The sequence below is a fragment of the Maniola hyperantus genome, chromosome 8 (genome assembly GCF_902806685.2).
Source record: "Maniola hyperantus chromosome 8, iAphHyp1.2, whole genome shotgun sequence".
Classification (NCBI taxonomy): Eukaryota; Metazoa; Arthropoda; class Insecta; order Lepidoptera; family Nymphalidae; genus Maniola; species Maniola hyperantus.
This window is the reverse complement of record NC_048543.1, coordinates 3,469,721-3,481,844: the sequence shown is the minus strand read 5'-3', so window position 1 is coordinate 3,481,844 and position 12,124 is coordinate 3,469,721. Positions and strand designations below refer to the sequence as shown.

At 42.3% G+C, this 12,124-nt stretch overlaps 1 protein-coding gene across 1 annotated transcript; it reads right to left on the bottom strand.

Moving 5' to 3' along the window:
- Positions 1-678: 678 nt before the first annotated feature.
- Positions 679-11,665, bottom strand: LOC117984458 (malate dehydrogenase-like). The gene is made up of 7 exons (XM_034971074.2): positions 11,475-11,665; positions 10,490-10,693; positions 9,820-10,014; positions 9,125-9,322; positions 2,765-2,897; positions 2,247-2,421; positions 679-1,267 (listed from the first exon to the last, which is right to left on the bottom strand). Exons 1-7 carry the CDS (start codon positions 11,622-11,624, stop codon positions 1,123-1,125), a joined length of 1,200 nt encoding a protein of 399 aa, XP_034826965.1. The 5' UTR covers positions 11,625-11,665; the 3' UTR covers positions 679-1,122.
- Positions 11,666-12,124: the final 459 nt, after the last annotated feature.

The window sequence follows — 12,124 nt, the reverse complement described above, 5'->3', positions numbered from 1 at the left end:
TTGCTATTGCGTTGGAACCATGTCTCATTAACATCGAAATGCGTCAGCCGAAATAAAAATATACCATCAGCTCGAAACTTCCGTCTAGTGCTAACGTCACTAAAATGGTGGCCACGTGCATTAGCAATTTGCGGGACGTATAGCCTCACGTCCTCGTTTCACGTTGTGGATGGCAATATTTTCACGTGGCACTTGTTTTCGACTACTTTTGTGCCAATTTTTTGCAAGGTTTCTTCAGTTCTACTTCGTAAGTTGCAAAAACCAAGTTGCAAGTAAGTAAGTTGCAAGTTGCAATTTTGTTATTGCTTTCTAAGGCTTCGACGACCGAGATCACGTAAAATACCTTATAATAGCATTTTTAAAATATACCACAATTTGTAGAGGAATAGGTACCTAATACCTATACTACTCTACCGTCTGTCCACAATCGCTGTACTTCATAGACTTAGGTACTGCTGTACTTATTTTTTATTTATTTTATTTCTTATTTGTACCTACCAAAAACATTTACAATAAAGAGAAAAAGAGAGTTAAAGTGGACAGGGAAGCACTTATCTCTATGAGAGAATAAAACTTAGTTAGTTAAAAGTTATAAATAAAACAAAAGTTCGAATCTAAAAGTTTATTAGTTACTCAATTTTTATTTTTACTAAACATTAAGTACAAAGATACACGGACTGATATAAATTATGTAGGTACCTACTTATTGGATAATTATGTAGACGTCACATGTATAAAACCATTTCTTGAAAGATTTTTCAGTTTCTCCTTGCGTCCGCGGGTTTCGCAAAGCAACGGGGTGATTCGCTAACTCAGTGTTCAACTATGAATGATAGCTACTGAGCTCATTTGACATTTATTTATTATCCATTTGAAGGTTTTCTACGAAAAAATATTTTGAGTTCAATCCCAATTATTGGCTTTTAGGTGTGCCAGCTGGGCACAGAGTGTTTCGCCAGTGTCACGTTTATGGAGAAGGCAGGAAGGAAATTGTTCGGTGACCTTATTTTAATGTCAATGAATGAAAGAGCAATGTAGAACCAACCAATGTCAAATGAGCTCGGTGGCTATCATTCAGTGTTAGATACTGCGTCTACGGAAGTGCTACGTGTAAAACTATTATTATTTAGCCTGTCGCTCTGCGCAGGGTTGGGCTTCAGGACAGGGTGGGTAGGAGCAGCATGGGCATATTTTACACGGATGGAGGGAATATTCGTTGCCCATCGCATAACAGCTGCCCAGGTTTATCATGTCTTCCAAATCGCATCTGGAACAATTTATTGTAAAATTTTGTGGGCATACCGTCATATACAGAGAACTATGAGTTACACCTTTAACCTGTCATCATCATCATGATCAACCCATCACCGGCTCACTACAGAGCACGGGTCTCCTCTCAGAGTGAGAAGGGTTTTTGGCCATAGTCTACCACGCTGGCCATGTGCGGATTGGTAGACTTCACACACCTTTGAGAACATTATGGAGAACTCTATGCAGGTTTCCTCACGATGTTTTCCTTCACCGTTAAAGCAAATGATATTTAATTATTTAAAACGCACATAACTCGGAAAAGTTAGAGGTGCGTGCCCGGAATCGAATAGAAAACAAGAAATATTACTTTTCATTTTTGTGGCAGAAATTTTGAATTATTTAGTATTTGTTGTTAAAGCGACAGCAGAAATGTCAACATATTCTGTGAAAATTTCAGGTCTCTATTTATTATGGTTCACGAGATATAGCCCGCTGACAGACAGGCGCGGGCGGGTGGACGGACGGACGGCGGGAGTCTAGGGTCCCGTTGGCACCCTTCGGGTACGAGAATCGGGCGGAAATGTTTAGTAAGGTTTTTTGGGATAATAAATTATTTGACTCTCAGATCAAACCCATACTTATCAATACTTAATATGCCACAGTGTATCTGTCTGTTTCCTTTTCACAGCTCAACCGCTGAACCGGTATAGCTTGAGGCCTGGAGACGGAAAATTTATCCCCGAAAATCCAAGAGTTCTCACGGGATTTTAAAAACTTATTTTTTTTCCTTTTTTTTAAGAATATTAGCCAAATTTATCATGCTCACTAATTTCCCTTTCCCCTCCAATTGTGCGTAAAGCTTGTGCTAGGAGTAGGTACGACATTAGTGCAACGGGTGGGGTTTGAACCGGTGACCTTTCGGTTTTCAATCCGCTCTTTTAACCGTTGAGCTATCGAGGCTCTAAAATAAGTACCTGTCAAGTGAGCCTACTTACTTGGCATCTTCCAAAAGTCGTTTTTCAGTTTCATCCAGAGTGGGTATAGCATACTCCTCTATGCCATGCTTGCCGACGGTGACGGGCGTGGCACAGATAGGCATGTTGTAGCATTTGTCCGGCTGATGCTGCTCTACAAGCGCGCTGTCTATGAAGGTAGGTTTCTCGAAAAGACCTGATGGAAATATGACGACATTATTTGCATTGTAAGGTCAACAACGGTGGATTCAGGCGGCTTGTTACACTAATGCCCAAAAAAAGGAGTGCAATGTTTGCAGGGTTCATGTAAAATGACATTAAAAATGACGGCAATGAATACAATGAGAGGATATACCTAGCCAATTATTTGAAAAGTTATATTAGAACTTTAGTCTATATAATCTAAGCATTAGAACCATGGACTACAATTTTTCTACTCATAATTATTATTATATTTGAACCTGTTCGCACTTTCGTAATGACTCAGCTGGACTGGTCGAAGGAGAAATTATAAGTAAGTAAGTAGGATAGGGCAGAACCTGTCATAATGTTAACCACGAATCTCGCGGTGGAGAACCCTATGGACAGATGTCCTTGCTCGTTGTTGCTCTTCACCCGGCAGATGATGTCGTCTGCCTCGCGGACCAGACGCGTCAGGCATTCCACTTGAGTCTGGCAAACGTTGAAGTAAATGTTTATTAAGATCCTACTAATTTTCCTTCACAGCCAGCAATGAACCAAAAGTTTAATCTTAATAGGTATATAAAATGAAAAGGTGACTGATTTACTGACTGACTGACTGACTGATCTATCAACAACGCACTGCTCTAAAAAACTATATAGGTAGGTAGGTACTTAAACTTATTTAGAACTAGCTGATGCCCGCGACTTCGTACGCGTGGATTTAGGTTTTTTAAACATCCCGTGGGAACTCTTTGATTTCACGGGATAAAAAGTAGCATATGACACTTTCCAGGTTTTTGACTATACCAATGCAAAAAATCACGTCAATCCGTTACTCCGTTGCGACGTGATTGATGGACAAATTGTAAAAAAAAAAAAAAAAAACAAAAACAAAAACAAAAAACAAACAAACCCCGCGTCGGGTTCAGATGCAATCAGTTGTAGCGTACCAATTATTATGGCAGTAATCCCAACGCGCTTGCGTGCTTCTGGTGACCCCTAGAAGTCCAAGAAGCACGCAAGCGCGTTGGGATTACTGCCATAATAATTGGTACGCTACAACTGATTGCATCTGAACCCGACGCGCAGGTTCAGTACATACATGCCTCGTGAGGACATATCCGAGGCGCCCTGAGGAGAATCCAGGTTCTATAAAGACATTATTACTTTTTCTTCTGTGCTAAAAAACATTTTTGAACAATTATTTATCTTGTGACATTTATTTTTCTTTTTGTGTGGTGAAAAGCATTTTAAGTGACATTTTTTTTTAAATGTTAAATTCCGGAATTAGAACTCTTTTACACGCATAACTAATAGAGACTTTAAGTGAGTTTTAACTATCAAAATTTAAAAACGGAATATTTACAAACATTTTAAATTTAATTTTATAAGAATTTTGTGTACTAGTTTTTATTTTTGTGAATAGTTTTCTTTTTCGTGTATAGCTAAAAAAAATGGATAAAAAAATCAAAGAATTAGAGGAGGAGAATGCGGCTCTTGTAAAAAAAATGAAAGAGTTAGCAGGAACTGCCCTACCTCTAATGGAGGAAAATGAATCGCTCCGTACCAAATTGGCTACCGTGACGGAAGCCCCTACGGAGCATTCCAAAATTTGTAAGGTTGCGGCGAAACTTCCTCCCTTCTGGGCAGATCGCCCCGTAGTGTGGTTCGCCCAGGTCGAGGCGCAATTTGAGATTTCAGGTATCACAGTAGACCAAACAAAATTTAATTATGTTATTGCTCAACTCGACTCACGGGTCATTGGTGAGGTCGAGGACATCATCACTCATCCCCCGCCGGCGGACCGTTTCGCGTTTTTAAAAAAGGAGCTCATCCGTCGGTTGTCCACGTCAGAGGAGCAGAGGGTCCGGCAGCTAATCAATGACGAAGTGCTAGGGGATCGTAGGCCGTCCCAGTTTCTCCGCCATTTGCGGTCACTGGCCGGTCACGTACTGACCGACCAAAATATTTTGCGACAACTTTGGATGCGCCGCTTGCCACAACATTTGCAAGCCATATTAGCCGCGCAGTCCGAAATTTCATTGGATAAGGTCGCCGAATTAGCGGACAAAATTTTAGAGGTCTCCCCTGGCATCATGGCACCTTCTACCGCTGCTAGTTCATCTGATCCCAGTTTGTCTTCACTTCTCAAACGCATTGAAGAGTTAACACAACAGGTTGCTGCGCTAAGCAGAAATAGGGATCATCGTGGACGTACTAGGAGTAGATCTAGAGGTCGTTTTAAATCAACTTCTCCGCACAGATCGCAGAGCAATGGTGGTGAAGCGATGTGCTGGTACCATCGAAAGTATTCTTCACGTGCCGTGAAATGCATCAAACCCTGCTCTTACACAGAGCAGGAAAACGCCAGAGACAGTCAGTAGGGGCGATGCCTGACTGTCCGGTTGACAGTCGCCGGTTATTTGTCACTGAAGTTAGGTCTAAATTGCGTTTCTTAATAGACACTGGCTCTGATCTATCGTGCTACCCGGTGACCTGGATTGATCAACCTCTTAAGCCTACCGAGTATACCATGCGCGCCGCAAATGGCAGCGATATTAAAACATATGGTACAATTCTTGCGGGGACCCTGAGATACAGGTTTTGCAAACTTACTTCAGGGTCCCTGGCACAATTGTAAAAAGACCTTTTAAAACAAATAAATCATTTCATTTCATTTCAATTCTTTTATTGTTAGATTTAGGTCTTCGCCGTGAGTTCAAGTGGAACTTTATAATATGCGATGTTAGCACCGCTATTATAGGGGCCGATTTCTTATCGTATTTTAATTTATTGCCAAATTGTAGAAGCGGTCGGCTGATCGACAACACGACCGGTCTTTCTCATATGGCATCCATAGCTACGGATGGCCAGGTTAGCGTAAGGACCATAAAGGGTAAGCATGAAATATTGTCTAAGTTTCCTGCTATTTTAAGGCCTCCAGGTCCTGTGCGTGAGATTAAACATACCACGGTGCACTACATCCGGACGACGGATGGTCCGCCGGTATCGTGTCGTCCGCGCCGCCTGGGCCCACATAAATTAGCCATCGCGAAGAAAGAGTTCGCAAATATGATAGCATGCGGCTCTGCCAGACCTTCCGATAGTCCCTGGTCTTCAGCTTTGCACCTGGCTCCAAAAGGAGATGCCGATTGGCGTCCCTGCGGTGATTACCGTGCTTTAAACGCGCGCACGATACCGGACAGGTATCCCGTGCGTCACATAGGCGATCTTAACCATAATTTACGTGGATCAACAGTCTTTAGCACGATTGATCTGGTGAAAGCTTACCAGCAGATTCCCGTTGCAAAGGATGACATTTGTAAAACAGCTATTATAACACCTTTCGGTCTGTTTGAGTTTCCTTACATGACCTTTGGACTCCGTAACGCTGGCCAAACATTTCAGCGATTCATTGACGAAGTTGTTCGAGGTCTGGATTTCTGTTTTGCATACGTGGATGATATTCTTGTTTTTTCTAAGGATCCACAGCAACACGCAGATCACTTGCATATTTTATTCAAACGCTTAGAACAATACGGCGTTGTAATAAACGAAAATAAATGCCGTTTTAATGTTTCAGAAGTAAACTTCCTAGGTTATAAAATCAGCGCCGCTGGCATAAGTGCGCCAGCTGAGCGCATCAAGGATCTTCAGGAGTTTCCCTTGCCGAAGACGGTACAAGGTGTTCGAAGATTCCTCGGTATGGTGAATTTTTATCGTAAGTTTTTACCGGGCATAGCTCGGTACCAGGCTCCACTCATTGATGCTCTGTCAGCCATTCAAGGTAAAGGTGCGAAGCCGTTTATTTGGACGCCTGACTTAGAGCGTTGTTTCAACTCGTGCAAGGAGAGTTTAGCTAACGCCACTCTGCTAGCTCATCCAGTCGCTGATGCTCAGCTCGGGTTATTTACCGCGATGCATCTAGCTCACATGTTGGCGCTTGTTTACAACAACAAGTTGATAAGGGTTGGCAACCAATTGCATTTTTTAGCAAAAAGCTAACTGCGAAGCAATCCGAATGGCCGGCTTACTACAGAGAGCTTCTAGGCGTTTATGAAAGCGTGCAACATTTTAAGCACATTCTTGAAGGTCAACATGCCACCATTTATACTGACCACAAACCCTTATTATATGTTTTCACTCAACGGCGTGACAAACTTCCGCCTGTACAATTAAATCAATTAGTATTTATTTCACAGTTCACTACGGATATTCAGCACGTAAAGGGTGCTGACAACTTGGTCGCCGATGCTTTTTCACGTGTGGAGAGCATCTCTTTAGAAGACGACCTCGCTGCACTCGCGCAGTCACAAGCTTCCGATGAAGAATTGAAAAGCCTGCGCAAGGAAACGTCCATGAATTTAGACTACATAACGGTACCTGGTACAAATATTAAACTGGTATGTGATGTTTCTACGGGAAAACCCCGTCCTTACGTTACTCCACAGTTTAGGAGGAGCATTTTTGAGAAACTTCACAACCTCAGTCATCCAGGTGTTCGAGCAACTGCTCGCCTAGTCATGGACCGTTATGTATGGCCATCCATACAGAAGGACTGTCGGATGTGGGCACGAGCTTGCCAGGCTTGTCAACGTTCGAAGATTACTCGGCATACATCTGCCCCATTATCAACCTTTACTCCACCATCTGAACGTTTTGCTGTAATTCATTTAGATATAATAGGTCCCTTACCTTATTCCTCTGGTTTTAAGTACTGCCTCACAGTCATTGACCGTTTTACACGATGGCCTGAGGTATTTCCAATGCCAGACATTACCGCAGAAACATGTGCTAGCGTTTTCTTAGCTGGCTGGGTAGCGAGACTAGGGTGTCCAACTACCATAATTACTGACCGTGGTTCTCAATTCAGCTCGCATCTCTTCATGAAGATCGTCGAGTTGACCGGCGCACAGCATCGGATGACGACATCGTATCATCCTCAGTGCAACGGTATGGTAGAGCGGCTGCATCGACAGCTCAAGGCGGCCATTATGTGCCATGCCAACCCACAATGGACCGAGGTATTACCATTAGTACTCCTAGGTATTAGGAGCGCATGGAAGGAAGACCTTGGATTATCCAGTGCGGAGCTGGTCTACGGAGAACCTTTACGATTACCGGGTGAATTTTTCAACCCACCTAATAACGATCATGTTTCTGACCCGGCGTACTTTGCTGATAGGCTTCGCAATCATATGTCAGAGTTATCTCCGACTCCTTCGTCGAGACGTTGTAAACCAGTTTTTTACATTCCGAAGGATTTATCCTCCGCTGATTACGTTTTCTTGCGTCGAGGAACAGCAAAGAAGTCACTGGAACAGCCATACACTGGTCCATACAGAGTGTTAGAACGTGGTGAAAAAATTTTTAAAATTGAGGTGAAAGGCAAACCAATGGCAGTAACCATTGATCGTTTAAAACCGGCTTATATCTTTCAACCCCCTCAAGTTGATTTGCCTGCTCAATTTTCTCACCCTTCTCAACCTTCTCAACCATCTCAACCTTCTGTCACCACGCGTTCCGGGCGTAAGGTTCGCTTCCTCGTTCCCTATCAAGCCGCTTAGCAAATAATTTATTAAATTTTTTTCTTTTCTCTCCTTTCTTACTCCGTAGGGGGGTGATGTAGAGGCATGCGGCCTCTTCTAAGACTGGCAGCTGTAAAGAAGACATTTCACATCGCAGCTGCCACTTAGAACGGGAATTTGAATATGGAGCGATTCGAAAATCCTGCGGCCCTGGGCGAAATCCAGGGGCCACATTCGCTCCTCAGATACCAGGACCGACACATCACTGTCGAGCACCGAGCTCCAGCTTTCTTGATTTCGTCTGGTCGGAGACAACCAGTTTGTGTCTTAAATTAATTGTGTTTATCCTGAATTATATCTTGTAAATATGTGAGCAGCCGTTTCATTCATACTCCGTGCTACCACAAAACCAACAAACAAACACTTTTTCGCATTTATACTGATACTCATAGGTACATATTCATGGTAAGTAAAGTATAAAAAAAACTCAGACCATTACGTAAATAAACATTGACATTGAAATTGTGAGCCTCGAGGGAAATCTGATATTTCAGTTGAACCGACCTTCATATTAAATTACTTAAGCGTTAACTATAGTGGCTAATATAATGAAGGTTCAATTTTTGCGACTGAGTACATATTATATAGACTTATTTTAGCGTTTAAAACCGCGGCGCGTGCGCGGACGGACTCCCTTGAAAAGGGACCCCGGATGGGTTCGAAACTAGTCGGGCTAACGTCGACTACACACGTGAGTAAGCCGGGACAGATAGTATTTATATAGACTTACTTACCTACCTAAGTAATTTCGTTTCCCTCATAAGTACCTCGGCTTAAAATATTTCATATAGATTTTTTTGGTGTTTTGGCCTCAAAGTACTTTGAGTATAAAGAGTAATATTGAAATAGTAATTTAATATTTTAGAAGTCTCAAAATCTCAACGGTCAGGGTTTGGACAGCTAATAGGTAGATTAAAGGGGCCGAAAGCGGTTAGAAACTAGAGTGGTCAAAACGGGTTTGTCTTTTTAAATGAACGCGCCAATAGCTAGGAGCATCACAGCGCGAGGGAACGACGCCATTTCCCGCACCGCTTTGGGCATTAGTCCGACACAAGTGTACAAATCCGTACAATGAGGAATCCATACAAGAAACCTATGCCCAGCTGTAGAAGTCGGTTGGTCGGCTACCTGTGGGAAGTTTCCAGCTTTGGCTGCAGAGAAGACAGGTACTCTAGTGCACCTCCCGGTGCCACCTACGACGGGCGTGGTGGAAGTGGATGGATCTGTTCCGGTCAGCGAGCAGAACAGCTGGTTGGCCCGCATTGAGTTGATTGCATTCACGCCCAGTACTTTACGCTTGTCGTATACGTTTGCCAGTTTCAGGGTCTAAAAAAATACGTAAGTAGACAAGTTGTATGGATATAATAGGTACCTATCTTACAAAAAAATAGCCATTTCATCAAACAATTACAAATCTCTCTAAACTCTCAAATACCCCGTCGCGTCCGTGCAATCTGCGTCATAGTTCTCGTAGCCAACGAGTCGCAATCGCAATCTCGGATCGAATCGCAAGCCGAGCATTAGCTAGTGCTTCTAAGTATGAACGCAGTTAAAGGTAAAGGTATATACTATCATGTTACCAGAAGACTGGTACCAATGAATGGTTACATAGCTCAGATGCAAAGGTATAGGAAAATGATTTTTTGATGAACTGACCTATGTCTATTAAGCAGTCTCAGATGAACAGATGCACAGTGGAAGCACTACAATACCTACTTACAAGCGCAACTTGCAATGGATCTAAGCTGTCTCGGCCATATTAGGGGTATAAGATACGCCGATTGTTGCTAAATAGGTACCTATGCCATAGTCTTGCCACTAACATCAATGCAGAGCGCAAAGTTGCAGTCAACAGGCGGCGTCTGTATCGCGATGACTGCCTGCGGACAGAACTGTGCGCAGGCGATGGCCGCCGTCCGCACGTGCTGGATGTTCTGGAAGAACAGGTCACGGTCCAGGATGCAGCAGCAGGGCGGCAGCGCGTAGTGCCCGCCGCATATTAGCACCACGTCCGAGTCCTGACAAACGAATTTAAGGTAGTAAGAGGTCTTACTAAGTAAACCTAAACATTTCGTATTTTGTTAGTTTCTAAATAATTTGCTAACCTTTACAAAACCTTTACAAAATACGAAATGTTACCAAGCACGAGCTTAGCAAATTATTTTGAAATTTGTAAAAGTCGTCCGACGTACACAAGCACACAAATCCGAATACTTCAAAATAATTTGCTAAGCTCGTGCTTGGTAAAATTCGTATTTTGTAAAGGTTTCAAAATAATTTGCTAAGCTCGTTAGCTTGTGCTTGGTAAGATTTCAAATTTTGTAAAGGTTTAAAAATAATTTGCTAAGCTCGTGCTTGGTAACATTTCGTATTTTTGTAGGTAAGTAGGTATAGTGTCGGCAGATTTTAGAAAAAAATCTCAATATGTTATAACATTTTCAGGTGACGATAATTTCAACGCCTACTTAGGTATAAATAAGAAAAATAGCCTACACAAAGAGCGTCCGGCATATAGATTCTGCCCTGGTAGGCCTCCACCCTAGTGCTAGTGTCTATGTGTGCCAGGTCGGTGGCGACGCCGAGCACGTTGTGTTCCGGCTCCTCGTCGAACATGGACAGGACCTTGATGATCTTCTGCTGCTTGAGGAACAAGGACACCATACGGCCCACGTCGCTGCCTGCACCTATTACTGTCACCTAAAGTTTCATCACCGTATGAATAAAAACTAAGCTGTGTGACTGACATAATATTTTCAACATACCTACCTATCCTATCTACTTATAGCTCAATTTATTGATTCTGAAAACTTCAGATTTTGCATGTCACTGGATCGCAGAACTCCACTTACAAAGGATTTTGACAAATTCCAGACTGGTGGAATTTTCAAAAACCATTTTCTTCCAGGAACCAGGAAATTGAATTCATCAGACCCACGTTGATAAAATTAAGGATTAATTAAAGCTTTTTTCCCCACAGCCTCCTCGATGCTTTTTCCCGACGAAGCTTCAGGGAAATTTTTAATTAAGTAAAAGGTTTGATTATAAACCCCGTTATGTAAAATTATTGTTTCCGGAATAAAAGTCGTTTAGTAGGTAAGGAAGGTCGTGTAAGTATTTAGACACCGGCCTGCGAAGATCCCGTCAAAATAGGTTCGGCCCGAGACATATTTTATAATTAATAGTCAATAGTGAGGATAAACAGACAGGAAAAAATATATCAAAAAGGTGCTTCTTTAAAAGTTTTATTCGCAGTTTTTCGGTTCGAAAACAGTTGAATAGGTACTAGGCCTACCTACTGCCCAGATTAAAAAATCTGCCTACTAGAAACGACGACGTTTGTCGAGGGTCGTAACCCCTTTTTATTCATCACATAATGGTAGGATAGCAGATAATGCGGCGGTTCTCAGATCGATCTGTATGAGCCTGCTTACCTCTACCTGTTACTTAAGGAAGCAGACCTACAGAATCTTTGTCTTACCTTATGTGGTGGACTCCTCGGCACCGGGCAGTACCTATCGCACTCTCTTTCAATCTTTGCCAGAATCTCTGACGTCACGTAGTTCTGGTGGTTGGCTTTAGGAACAACCAGGCAGCTCGGCCTGGCAATGCGAATCACACGCCCCAACATAGTGAAAGTAGTCGGGAGTCGAATATTTATGAAAACATGAGGCTTTTTATGTATTGGATTTTTATTAGAATTAGTGTTGCATTTCTATTTTGTATAATGTTTGCCCTTTTTATTTTTATTTCAACGTTTTATGTTATGTTATGTAGACATTTTTGTGTTGTTTTGTGATGAAAAATCTCGGTGAAAAATGCAATGCATTGAACTCTTTTTGACAATGACCAATGACATAAAAGAATTGTGTAGAACTCAGAGTCAGAACCTTGTCTGAACAAGGTGTTTGTATTATCTTTGTTTAGAGGCTGCAGTTTCTTTTATCGCTACCTTTTGCGCATCATCATGATCAACCCATCGCCGGCTCACTACAGAGCACAGGTATCCTCTGAGCTACAGAGCAGAGTTTATAAATACCTAGGTACATTATAGGGATGGAATAGGGAACCTTCTGTTTTGGCAGTAGGCTAAAAAAGAAAACACCAAATGGAACAGACATCAAATTTAAT

Coding starts and splice junctions, on each gene's coding strand:
- LOC117984458 (XM_034971074.2), bottom strand. CDS start 11,624: ATGTTGGGGCGTGTGATTCGCATTGCCAGGCCGAGCTGCCTGGTTGTT. Junction 10,694..11,474: donor CGAGGAGTCCACCACATAAG/GTAAGACAAAGA, acceptor ATGAAACTTTAG/GTGACAGTAATAGGTGCAGG. Junction 9,323..9,819: donor ACTTTGCGCTCTGCATTGAT/GTTAGTGGCAAG, acceptor GTATTTTTTTAG/ACCCTGAAACTGGCAAACGT.